At 38.1% G+C, this 13,897-nt stretch overlaps 2 protein-coding genes across 2 annotated transcripts; both read right to left on the bottom strand.

Moving 5' to 3' along the window:
* Positions 1 to 69: 69 nt before the first annotated feature.
* On the bottom strand, positions 70 to 1,796 carry LOC306879795 (homeobox protein Mix.1-like; the record flags this gene model as incomplete). Its single annotated transcript, XM_079432984.1, has 3 exons — positions 70 to 738; positions 1,402 to 1,610; positions 1,697 to 1,796. 3 exons carry the CDS (start codon positions 1,794 to 1,796, stop codon positions 70 to 72), a joined length of 978 nt encoding a protein of 325 aa, XP_079289110.1.
* Positions 1,797 to 6,890: 5,094 nt separating this feature from the next.
* On the bottom strand, positions 6,891 to 11,955 carry LOC306880396 (uncharacterized protein; the record flags this gene model as incomplete). The annotated part of the gene is made up of 20 exons (XM_079433885.1): positions 6,891 to 6,958; positions 7,065 to 7,116; positions 7,182 to 7,320; positions 7,461 to 7,650; positions 8,337 to 8,467; positions 8,544 to 8,656; positions 8,726 to 8,895; positions 8,980 to 9,094; positions 9,168 to 9,367; positions 9,486 to 9,603; positions 9,688 to 9,896; positions 9,983 to 10,136; positions 10,208 to 10,425; positions 10,667 to 10,763; positions 10,832 to 10,996; positions 11,076 to 11,174; positions 11,254 to 11,394; positions 11,471 to 11,595; positions 11,683 to 11,778; positions 11,874 to 11,955. 20 exons carry the CDS (start codon positions 11,953 to 11,955, stop codon positions 6,891 to 6,893), a joined length of 2,682 nt encoding a protein of 893 aa, XP_079290011.1.
* Between the last annotated feature and the right edge of the window lie 1,942 nt (positions 11,956 to 13,897).

Genomic DNA, 13,897 nt, shown 5'->3' on the forward strand with positions numbered 1-13,897 from the left:
TCTGATTTTCAAACCTTAAAAATGTCCTTCAAAACTTCAGATAAACTCTGTGAGTGATAAACTGAAACGTTAAATAAACCCATTAAAACCAGACATGGCTTCTCTTTCCCAATCCGAGTCGGAATCTGAGAACTCGACGGCTTCGCTTGCTCTAATGGGAGAGAAAGTTCCAAAACTTCCCGGCTGGCCCTTTACTGGCATGTTTTGGATTGAACGGGTGACATGTTTGGGGGATGATGAAGACATCATGAAGTTATTCTGTGATGGGAGAGGTGGAATAACAACCTTCATCTCTGGCCCGATGGTCTTGTTCGGAGGGAAGTTATCATACTCCACCAAAAACTGCTTCATTGTAGACTTAGCATGGCTTGTGCTCATAAACTGTCCGTGTCCCTTTGGATACTGCTGCGTGTAATTGCGTGGCACCACAACACTCAGGTGATCTGTCTTGATCTGGTTCTCCTCAGTTCTGCTGAACATACACGGCGTCATAGTCGGGTTGTACATGTCACCTTTCATGGTGCAGATCTTCTCATCTGAGGAGTTGATCAGCGGTTGACTGAAGTCCCTCGTGGCAAACTTTGGCAGTCTTTGTGTCTCCAGGCCAGTATGGTTCTGATGTGTAGTAAACTGGTTCATAAGGAGACTGCTGGTGGTCGGAACGTCTCCACTGGTCTTATTTCGAACAGGAATTCCCACCTGGCGCCGTGACTTGGCTCTTCGGTTCTGGAACCAGACCTGAATAGAAAATTAACATTGGTTTAGAAAGCTGATGCCATTAATAAACAATAAAACCACACCGGCATACATTCAGACAACGCCAGCACTAGTTGTCACTTTTACTAAAACTAAAAGATTGAACTATGGTTTCAAGATGAGCATTTTTCGTAAATGTCAAGTTTGGGGGGGGGGGGGGGGGTGAAAGGCCTTATAGCTAGAGCTAAATGCATATCAAAACATTCCACGTTACATAAGATGTTTTTCCCCTACTACTTTAGATAGAATTTCATATTTCAAAACGTTTTTTCCTTAAAATATAAACTTGCTCTGAGAAAAATGTACTTAAGGGGAAACATTGGCAACCTACGGAAGCGTATTGCATTCACTTGAGGAAAAAAAAAAAAAAAAAAATCTGTTTTTCTGAATTAACGAGTTAATTATCTCAGAATTACGAGATAATTTCTCATGAAAGAAAAAAAAAAAAAAAAAAAAAAAAAAAAGTTTGCTCTGTTTTTCTGAATTAATGACTTAATTATCTCGTAATTCTGACATAATTAACTCGTTAATTCAGAAAAACAGAGTAGATTTTTTTTCCTCAAGTGAATGCAATACGCTTCCGTAGAAACCAGCCAGGGAGCCATCGTTAATATTAAGCAGGAACATTACTGACAGAAAGCTCACCTGAATTCTCGACTCTGGCAAGCCGGTCAGAGCCTCAAGTTTTTCTCTTAAGTAAATATCAGGGTATTTGGTGTCCAAGTACACTTTCTCCAGGACGTCAATCTGCTGCTGCGTGAAGTTGGTGCGTTTTCTGCGGTGCGTAAACAAGCTCGCGCTGTCGGCTCTGGAGGCGCCATGGAGGAACCTCGTGCTGTCTTGAGTTGCGTAATCTGATGAGAAAATGAGTAACAATGATTGAAGTTAGATATACTGATTACTTAGTTACTCACAAATGCATTTCAAGAAAGATTCCTACCTGTTGTGTGCATGTTAGTCCTCCTTTCCAAATCCGCGTTAGGAAACAGCTGGAATTGTTTTAAGTGTCCATTCCCAACGTTTCCTTGCACGACTGCCATTGTGACCTAGTCCTGCTGGTGTTGGGCTTGCAATGATTTGACTTACCTTCGAATGGCATTATATATCCAGTGGGCCAGCCTTCCTTCAAAGGTGATCATCAAAGTGAACTGATAGGAGGCAGGTGTGAATTCTTGACATTCGTGGCACATTTGCATCTGTAAAAGGTTCGTGTGTGAGTTTAATGGGATCTCCACCCGAATACACATGGCTTGAAAAAACATGTACGTGTATTGTTCGAGATGTTTTCCTGATCAGCTCCTCAGATCAGTTTGCAGCCTTGCACTTCCTGCAGACAGCTCGCTTGAGCACAATATGCAGGAATGCATCAGATGATTGTAGTGGAAATTGTTACTGATGTGAAATGGTTAATATATATGGCCTATAGTACATTTTTATAATTGAATTCATATTTTATATAGAGATGAAACATCATGAGCATTTCCAAAAAATATGGTTGTAGTGGAAAAATCAGTATAATTTTTTACAAAACTATTTTTGAAAAACTTTGTGATTTTTTTCATATTAGCAGAATTATAAAAATCAGATTCATTTAAAAAATGTAGTAGCCTAAAAGTTTTATAATTGAAATCATATTTTATGTACTTACATAATAAAATATCATACGCATTTCCAACAAAATATGATTGTAATGGAAATTATGCCACTGATGTAATTTGTGTAAGAAAAAATATTAAAATGATAAAAATCAGTATCGCATTCACAAAATATTTAAATATAATATTTTATATATATATTAGCAGAGATAATTTTTTTTTACATTTTTATATTTAAATTCATGTTTTAAGATAAAAACAATTCCAAGGGTATGGTAAAAAAAAGTTTGCAATTTAAATATAATAGTTTTAAAGTGAGTGCCATATGAGGAAAAAATGTTCAAATCTATTTTAGTAAAGAGCAACCCCTGGGGCATAAAAGTCTCCGTAGTCAAAGAAACTAATTATTGAGGTATTTAAAAATTATTTATTTGTCTTTGGCATTTATTGATTGATTTGAATAGAATGGAACAAGCAAATGTCATAAATAAAACCTGTAATGTTCATTCATGTAAAGCCTTTTTATCCAAAAAGTCTGTCTGTGGTGTTTGTCCCATCTGCAATTTGCACTTTAGACCTTGTGAAATGACATTTTGCTCCACTGAACACTTGTGTGTGGCAGAAATGACTATAAACTAAACTGAAGGAAACACATTTTGCAGCACTTTTGCAGTAATGCTAATGCATGCTCTCCTTTAATCCTCTTTTGTCTTGTTTTAAAGGCCTCCACTATGAACACTATGACCACAATGATTAACTCACCTATTCACAAATATCACCATCTGGAAACATCAAACATAAGGCCGTGTCTTTTGATGAAGCCAACCGTATCAGGTAATGATCAGCCGTTAACACATCATCTGCCATCTTTGATAGACAAAGCGTTCTCACCTCCAAAATACCACCATAGACAGAGGGATTAGCGAGGGACACTTTGCTCCTAATCTCACAAAGTTGTTCATGTGTCTAGACATTTGTCTAGAGTTTTTTTCTTTTCCCTTACGTTTTTGAAAATGTAAAAATATCTAAATATACAAACATAAAAAGCTGGAAGAATGGTTAAAAAAAACAGTTTTCTGTTTAATAAATTATGTAAAAACAACACTTTTTTTTGTTTTATATTCAAATTACTGTAATGTTCTAATGCAAACACACAAACAAACTTTTATTTTTTTTCTTCATGAGATAAATAATGTCATATTTTAATCTTTGAACAATACTTGAGAATAATTCCATGCAAGTGCAGCCATTCTTGGTCAGTAAAATCCAACTTCGTTTGGAGGATTTCATCAAAGCAATCATTGGTTACTATTTTGAATAATTCAATATGCAAAAGTGGATTGTGAAATGTTGCAGTGCATTTATATTAATATAACCACTGCACAACAATATAAAAAATGTAACAGGCCGATTAATGTGCAATCAGCATAAAATGGCGAAAAGAAAGAAAAAGCACCATAATATGACTCGAGTCCCATGAAGGATCTAATCTGAGGATTTGTTGTTTTGTGATGCCTGGATATATATTTCCAAACATTCCCATTGTAGAAAAAATTGCAGCACTTGATTACACTCTAAAATGTAACATAACATTTTTGTCAGGAACATATTTACAATATGAATATCCCAGCATGATAAAATCACACGTTGGTCACTGACTGCAGACAGCAAGACTGTTTGGGATCAAGTATTTCACTTAAAATATGTCTTCATCAATATTCTGGCTTTCCCAGAAAGAAAATACTTCAATGCTCAAGCATGCAGGGATTACAGCAGATTCATTCAGCTCTGACTAATGACTTCCTTTTGTTTTCACTCTGCTTCCTAAGCTTTTATTTTCCCTACAGACAAGCTTTTCTGTTCCAATCGGCATTGTTACTGAATTTAAAACTTAATAACAAATCAAGAAATATGAGCTGATCCACAATCATTTATCATTTTGTGAGAAAATTGCAATTGTTGAGTGTTTGATATTGGCCAATAAATCATTCACACCAAATACCATCACTTCTTTTGATCTTGGTCTTTTATGCATTTCTCTCAAATCAGGGCATGTTTCAAGAATGGTTTGAAATGGTAAGCAAGATCATTTTATACAATAAACAAAGATATATACAGCACCCCAAAATAAAAGGTGCATTATGTGGAAGAGGAAGTAGAAGTGTCACTGTCATAAGTCTGGCACCCAGACCACACTTCACCAAAGATAAGTGCAGAAGTGTGAAGCTGTCTGGGTGGTGATGGCGCAGTGGATAAGACACATGCCTTTGGTGTGAGAGACCCGGGTTCGAATCCACTGTGAGACACCAATGTGTCCCTGAGCAAGACACTTAACCCCTAGTTGCTCCAGAGGTGTGCGACCTCTGACATATATAGCAATTGTAAGTCGCTTTGGATAAAAGCATCAGCTAAATGAATAAATATGAAGCTCTCCACCCCCAACACACATAAGGTGCTTCACCTTTGAAATTATTATTTTAAAGCCAGTTTTACCGTATTTTTAAATTATTCCCTTTTGCATGAAGCATAACAGGAGAACCTAGGATAAGCTATATGTTAATATAAAGAAATGTTGCATGAAAAAAGTTGAGGTAAAACACTGCAGCAAAACTCACCATGTCTCACATGCCTTAGCTCCTCCTAATAAAGTTGCTCAAACCTATTATAGTTTGCTTCCATACAGTGAATATGCATGGTTACGTCTGTCAAGTTGATTTGGAATAATAACAAAAAAAATTATTAAATAAATGCTACTGTTCCAAAGTGTAGTTTAATATTTTTAATATTTAATATTTTCATTCTCAGAACAAAAGGTATAAAAGCTGTCACTAGTGCAGTACCTTTGAAAAATGTACACAGTTGTACCTTATTTACCCCTGAAGGCTGCATATTAATAACTAACATGTACATATTAGTAACTCAATGGTATATTTTAGTACCTTTTGAAAAGGTACCGCCACAGTGACAGCTTTGGCTAACACTGTTAGTGTTTGATAGAAGTCTCATGCTGACCAAGGCTGAATTTAATCAAGCAATACAGTAAAAAAGTAATATTGGGAAATATTCTGTGCAGAATGTGCAGATCACTCCGCTGTGGCGACCCCTGATAAAGTGAGCAAGCCGAAGGAAGAAAGATTTTTACAATTTAAAATAAATCATTTCAATTTGCATGTGGCCATACAGAGTCCAAGCATAGATGGATGTTTTGTATTTGGATATATGTTAAAATGAATTTTCAGCATCATTATGCCAGTCTTCAGCATCACATGAGCCTTCAAAAATAATTGTAATATGCTGAGAAACATTTCGTATTATATATAATATATTTTCTTCAAAACTGAGTTGATCCTGAAAAAATGTAAACGTCACTATCAGTTGATCAATTCAGCATCCTTGCTGAATAAAAGCATTCATAAAATAAATTCAGTATATAGTTTCAAGGTTTCCCACTTTGTGTTTTGTGCTTTTTATCAATCCTTTCATAAGTCACTGCCGCTTTGCCAAGCCACCCTTTGACAGCTTCACTATTCCATATGAGGCTATTGCCAACAGTCCATAAATGCAGTCCCCCCCCCCCCCATTAACTCAAGAGCAGGACTTTTTTTTTTTGCCTCTTCCAGTAAGAATTATATGAAACAGCTGTGCTATCTGTGCAAGATCAACAAGAGGACCAAACCGTTACTAAGTGCTATTGATATTTCACAGACATAATTCACTTGTTTTGATTTAAAAACAAAGTAAAAGTTTAGACCATAACGTACACCTTTTCTCTTATAAACATGTTTTCAGCTTTACCTCAAATGTTTAGTTGCAGTTGTGTAAGTGATCCAGCTTACATAGTCAGATTTAGGCCAATACCAAAAAGGTGGAATCAACTTAAATTACCCGTCAGGTCAAACACCACTGACCAATAAGCATGTCCCAGTCAGGTTCACCACTTTTTGTAGTCTGAATTTCTGTATTTGGTTGTCAAACTGACGCCTTAGTTTCCTGGTGTTTTTTTCTATTTATATGCATTTTCTTTAGTTGCAGCACATTGAGCTCTATCACTGCCGTTTTAACAATTTGATGACACCAAACGAGATGAAACGTCAATGTTACTATAGGAAGGAATAGACACTTTCCAACGCCCCCCCCATTCACTTGTGGACTAAAATGTTTGACAGTAACGGAAATCTGTTTGACTAGTAAAAACGTGTTTTAAAAACTGCAAATTAAAAAAAAAAAAGAAAGAAAATTGCCATCATAAAGCTACTGGACCCAAGTTCAACTTCCCAAACTAAAACCACTACAACCTTATGCAGAGGCTGCTCACCTGTACTCTAGCGTGCAAATTATAGGCAAAGAGACTAGTACTACAGGTATTCTCCCTTGGTTTAACCGATAGTTCCATATAGAAAGGTTTCAATTACACAGGCTAAAAAGTGACGTTGCAAGACATGCCAAGATAAAGCTTTTTGAGCAAGACTTTATTAAGACTGAGAACCAAAACGGATTAGGAGCTTGAGAGCACTATTTTTCCTGATGACAGCGGTGTTCTCAGGGATTGGACATTTGTCGCCTCTCTTCGTACTGGTCATGGGAAACGGGTTGTAAAAAGAAAGAGGCTGTAATTAGAATGTGCAAGCTTAAATATAACTAAACAGTGGGGAACTTCAGTGGCCATACCCTTTTCATTTCTTAAAGGCATGGGGGATGGACATCGTCTCTTACAGATGCCGTCACTCTCAGCGTCACAAAGCACAGCGTCACAGTGTACAAAAATCTGGGGAGAGTAGTAGTCAGTGATGCAGCCGAAATACACAAATCATGTCTCGGAAGTAAAATTACCTGATCCTGGAATACGACATCATTCTGGACAAAAGTAAACATCTTGATTTCAAAGTGCTTCACATGAGACTGGTATGGAACGCTGTTAGCAATGACAGGGTGGAAAACGGTCTCGTAACGGTCAGCCAGATTCACACAGCTGTTGAGACATTAGTTTTTGTTTTATATAAACAAAGTTAAACCCCAACAATAGCTAAAAGGTAGGACTGGTCAGTAATTAAGGAGGTGAGGTTTACAGTCGAAGGGTTTTGATAAAACACGACAAAAGTTCAAACTTACCCATCTACAATCAAGTCCCATCTTGGAGTAGAGTTCCGGTCTTCTTTCAGAGTAGCCCAACAGTTCTCCAAGACTAGCTCTATCTGAGGATCAGTGGACTGAAGTAGCGCCACCTCAAAGAACAGAGGACTTCTCAAGTACTGTACAACTGGGTAATCCTCCTTTACATAGAAGTTACCATAAGAACCATCTGGGTGGAGAGAACAAAAAAAAAAAAAAAAAGAGTCACAAAGAGCACTTGTTTCCTTAACACTTAGTCCAATAGCCCTTTTAAACCAAATATTCTTGAATTTGGGTGATCAGATCACAAATGATCAAAATATAAACTGCTCCAACAGAATAAAACCACCCGTCAAGTAGAATTGTGGAAAATTTCATACCACTCTGGTCTGATACTTCCTGACAACAGCAAGTGTCACATTATGAACAATTGGACTAAGAGGGTCTTAAACACTCACCTGACTACTTGCTAGAGCTTGGCTCCAACAATAGAGCCCAAAAGTATACTTTGGTTTTTACATAAGTGCATACAACGCAGGTGTATAGTATGTACCAGGCCAAAATTACGTGTACAATGTAGACTGCAGATGCGCTTGCATTTCAGTCTGCCCAGTGCACATCCAGCACCTGTTTGCGCACACCACTGAATGTATACCTTGAAAGGCTTTGGGCTTAAACACCTGAAGTTAGTCAAGGTCAGCAATGAGTTTGATCAGGGTTGGAGCCAAGCTCTGCAGAAAAGTGGATCTTGGGGTGCTATACCTGCTCAGGATTAACGGAAACGGGGCTAAAGTGCAGTTTAAATTGTGCCTTTTGATTTGCTTAAGTTGTAACAAACTGAATATAGGACAGTGAAGCTACAGCATTTTAGCATACCCTGAGCAAGCCGCAGTACAACTTGCAGCTCTCCAAAACCAGTCTCTGGCAAGGGTTCATTTTCCCGTGGCTTTGTGAAGAAAGCAATCGTCTGGGTATCATTTAGCGTGTAAAAGCAGGACATGGTCACACTGAGTAAGAAAGAGTACAGTTTAAAATTTCAAAAAGGCACGCATGATACACAAATGCAAACAGATTCCATCTTACCGATACTCTGGATCAGGAGGACTAGCGGGTACTTCCTTTTTATTCTGCTGGTAAACTTGTAGCCCATTACCCAAAGAGATGTCATTTTGATACATCACAACGCCATCATAGAACTGAGGAAGAGATGAGAGCATTAGATGGTGAGAGTTTAATACAAGTACAACTAAAAACCACCTCCATACCGTTCTAGTGGTTCCACAACTGTTTGCTCCAAAAGAGAAGTAGGCGAAGCGATCATTGCTGAATTTGGGTCTACATGAGGGATCCCTCAGGGTAAGTTGACGAGGGACAAGTTTGGGCACAGATTCTACCTTCACTGCAAGGGCTGACATGGTGCCATTGCTAAAACACTCTGGAAAGTTAATGCCAAAGCAATTACTTCTCTAGGCTGATTGCAAAGGCCTGTTAAAAGCATTAATAACTTGAAAGAACATACCAGTCATGGTCATGGGAAAATTGCAAGCCAGGGAGAAGTCACTTAGTGTCCATTTGTTCATGGGCTCCCATAGCAACACATCAAGCCGAGCTCTCAAGGATGATGGGTACATCAGCTGAAAAGACAATTTATAGCAGCATCAGTCTACACATAAGGAAAAAGATTCAAATAAAATAAAGTAGTCATACCTCAAACACAACATCAGATGAAAGGAAAGGCACTGCCAAAGTCATATGAGTGGCATTCTCCTTTATATCATACTCTGCTCTCTGGTCTGGAGTCATGTCATGCATACCCATCATGATGTTAAAATTTTTGCCCAGGTTTCCAAGTGAAATTACAATGTAGAATCTCTCTTCATCACAAGTTCCTCTCATAGTTGGGAGAACTGGATGGGGGAAATGATCCATTGACAATGACATTACACCCTTGGGTATTGAAGGGTTTGCCAGAAGAAATTACCCCTCCCCCCCCAGTTTTTAAATATCCAAATTAGCAGTACTTACTGACATCTCGAAGGGTTACGTCAACAGATGCAGTATGGGAGAACGGAGTGTATTCAGGAAGGATCATAAAACCGAAAGTGACTTGAAGAGTATAAACCGTAATGGTCATATCGACTTGCTGAAAAAGGGGGGGCAAAAACACCACACGTATCAGATGCAGCAATGAAACGTATAACAAAAGGAAAAAAGACATTACACTCACAGTCCGGACAACAAAAGCGTTAGAGAAGGGAACTTGTAGTCTAAACGCCTTGGAGCCATTTTGAAAGCGCTGTTCTTGTATGTTGATGCCCCTTGCATTAGCCTCTGCCACAGGAATGACTCCAGTTGAAAAGGTTATGTTCACTAACTCTGTGTCATAAAGGAAAGGACCCAAGAGTACATCAAACATCCTTTGTTCTGCATCAGTGACTAGAAAGAAAAAAATAAATAAAGTTAGCAAGCAAAAAAACAACAATTTTCATATTCTTTGAACTGTCAGAACCCCTCACACTCACAGTCAACAAAGTGGGGTGGTCTAGGCATAAGAGGTGTCTTGATGGGGAAGAGGACTTTGTATCTTGTAGCATCCACGCCTCCCTCACTCCACAGTAACTCCAGCATTGGCTCAATGTTGTATGTGATATGGTACTGGTTATTTACAGCATGACTCTACAACAGGAGTCATCCATTAGGTTTAAGCACAATACTTAAAGTTGCCAAATTAAAGCAAGAAACCAAACCTTGTAGTAGCCATCCGGTCCACCCATTGGTATTTTCATTATGAACTGATCTTCTACTAGAGTCAAAACGTAACCTCTAGCAGTCATTTGTGCCGAATCTATCTGCTTTCCATCTATTCCCATGAACATCCCAAGGATACTGGTTTCACTAGAACTCATTAGTGGATTAATCCGGGGGAAGTTCCAGGTGATCGTCTCATCCGTAAAAGAAAGCCCACCTGTAAGAGAAGCAATAGATCAGGGTTCTTCCATTGTGGTCTTGGGAGACCCACTTATCCACAGAGTTAAGCTACAACACACCTGACTGTGATTTTCAAGTGAACCCAAAGACCTTTAGAGGTCAATTCAGATCAATTTAATTGTAAGTAAACCCTGTATGGAAATAGTGGCTCTCCAGGACAAGGAATGAAGAACCCTGTAAATACTGGGTGAAATGCTATTGGGAATAGCGTTACGTACCAGTTGGACATGCAGCAATAGTATCCAACATTGTTACGGACCACTGTTTCTTGAAGTAGGTGGTCACCCTGATGACCTTCATGGGCACGCCATTCACCTGTTACAGCAGAATCAACATTGGTTAAAGAAAACTACTAAAAGCAGCATCATATTTTCCATACTCACATTTTCCACATAGGTCTCAGGCATGTCATAACCGCTTCGTAGCACCAATCGAGACCTGGTTGTTGTTACACCATATCCTGCCCTCAGGGCATCCTCCAATAGCATAGCTTTTTGAGTAGGCGTAAAAAACACAATCTTCCAGATGTTGAATTTGGCGGTAACGGCCTGGAAGACGGTGGGCAGAGCTTGTTTGATCAAGCGGCACGTGCCATGCAAACTCAAAACAAGAGCTAAAGTACCATACCTCAGGAACAGCACTGGTCCACTGGTCAAACTTTTGTGCGCGAGGCATAGGCTGTTTACGCAAAGCTGTAATGTCTTCTGGCAACCGGTTAACAGAAACCTAGGAGAAACCATTGTTAGGACATCTGAAGACTACTGTGGCTTGGTATCGGTGTAGCCCAAGCGAGCCAAGGTTTTACCTCCATATAATTCTGAGTGCAAAGAACTTCACGAGGGGCCCATTCATCATAGTTACAAGTCTTTGCCACCTCAAAGACATCTTGTTCCACTTTGACACCATGCACCCGGACACGCATGTCAACGTCAAACACACGATCATCCTGAATTTAGAAAGAACTACTGAAGTGAAAGATGGCAGGACACAGCAACTCTTTAGGGCCAAAAAGAGCCAGTTACCTCATTCACTACAAAACAGTTGAGGAGAGAAGCAAAGACTTTGTAGTTACCCCAGGGATCAGAGTCTATACTAAAACCACATTTGGCAGCCAAACTTGAAGTTAAAGGTTCAATTTGGGAGCCATCTGAGAAGGTTAAAAGGACAAGGTTATGACACAAATGTAGATTACGAACACCTTTCTTGGCAATATAACTAATTGCATGTAACTTACTGAGAGCATCAAATTCAACTTGATTTCCAAGAGCTAGAGACTTATCTACAGTTAGCCTCATATAACTTCCTAGACAATCAGTCTTCAGGCCTGTTCCTGAAAGAAACATTTAAACAAAACAGAAAATCAAAGTGTTAATGGCAAATATGGCCTACTGCAGCTAAACAAGCACACGCACGCATAAAACATACGCTGGTTAAAATTCTGTGCTAGCACCACATTGAAGTTCCTCTTTGTAGACAGGTCATTGAAATTCTTCTGTGCCAAAACCATAACCATCAACAGCCAAAAAGCACTGAAAGAGAAATAAAATGTTACGAAAATAACAGTAACAAAACATTTGCAACACAGAATCTAATTTACCAAATCCCAAGAAGCAACGTCATCCTTGCTCAAAAACAGGCCTCTCTGTTTTCAGGTGGTCAAGATCTATGGAAACCACCACAATTTAAATCCTTCTAGTGCAAGAGCTCCAAATAATGTGCATGAAGCTCTCTGAAAGGAAATGTATAAATCAGCTAACTCTTGTGCACAGGTGATGCTTGTCATCAACTAAAGAGCAGGTGTCATGAGTTAACTATTATGCTGCCGTATTCAGAGGGAGGTTCTCACACATTAATGAGTGAAAGCTGAGCTCTGCTAATGATCATTTCAATAAAAATGTAGTATTTCTAGGAATAGTATAAACAGTGTTGGTTACTGAAAAGGCTAAATACATTTGGTAGATTTTAAATAGTTACTGCAGTGTACATGATGAGTAAATTTTCCAATGAGGTATTTTAAACTTGAGAATATAAAATATAATGTAATACTATTCTGTTTAAATCTAAAATATAATTTATGATTTTATGTTTGTTTTTGGAGTTAAATATGTCCCAGAAATATTCTTGACAGGTCTTGTGAAATTCAACATATTTTAAGTTTACAAAGAGCAAAAAATATTTAAAAAACAAGCAAACACATAATTATTGCACCCTCTGTGACTGAGAAATCAACAATTAATAAAAGTATTCTGAAATGTACATCGTCAGGCATTTTATTTAGAAATGCTTTCACTCGTGTCTTGAGGACTGACCAACAGGATTGACCCTTACTCACAAACTTTGAAAGACTACTAGCAGGTTAATAAATCTTTATCACTCATATAGAGGCATTACAGTTCTCAGACAAGGCTTAAGACTTGTATCTTAAAATATGTGCCATTGTTTACATTTATAAAAACTACTTAATTTGTGTTCTGAAAATGAGTGAGCATGAGTAATTAATGACAATTTTCATTTTGGATTAACTAACCCTTTAAGCAGGGTTATGCGAATTATTATGCGAAGAAAATAATCAGCTCATGCATATTAATTAGTGCGTACTGACGTTTTATTTTTTTCCTGGAACGTCCTGCCATTGAACCTAATTAATATTCATGAGAAACAGATAGTTTTGCCCAGAGCCTCTCTCTATGGCTCTGGTTTTGCCAAGTAGATGTTTCTATGTACTGGCGGTATGCAAGTGTAATAATTAGCACCCAAAGCGCCACATTAAATAAGGATGGAATGGTGTCAAATCCCCTGCAGCTAAATATAAAGAATCCCCGACAACATTTTAGTTAGGCTGCCATTAGCCTAGCCATCAGATTTTGTCATTTAGTTATGTATCATAACTTATACATTTAGTTGCACATTATATCAAAATACATTTTTATTACAACGTAAACATGTGAAATAAACAGTTGTTTTTATCGCACCTTAAGTAGGCTGATATATGCAGTGATTACATATCAAAATAACTTACAGAAAATTCATCATAAACTGACTACATAGGCCTACTGCATAAATATTGCAACTAATGTTGTATCAGCTAATTCTGCATAAAGCGCAAATATAGGCCAACCTGTAAGATTTCTAGAGTTTCTCCCCATCGTCCTCACAATCATAAAAAAAACTCTGCACAGAAATTCACCTCTGAGAATGTCAATATGCACAGCCTTTCAGCATACCGTTTTTTTTTTTTATGATGGACATAACCTTTCTAACTGTGGTGATTTGCAGGGAAATTTCTCATCTCCATGCTTACCCTTGAGGTTAGGATGTGAAAATATTTACCAGACCTGTTTTTGGCCTAGTCTATGACAGAATAGATGGTTTCAGAGACAGGTGGACACAGGGAGTGCTTTGAAGAGAATACAGATCATTCATGGCCACCACAGTGTGCCAGTCAAAAA

Source organism: Barbus barbus (genome assembly GCF_936440315.1).
Source record: "Barbus barbus genome assembly, chromosome: 14".
In the NCBI taxonomy this organism is placed as follows: domain Eukaryota; kingdom Metazoa; phylum Chordata; class Actinopteri; order Cypriniformes; family Cyprinidae; genus Barbus; species Barbus barbus.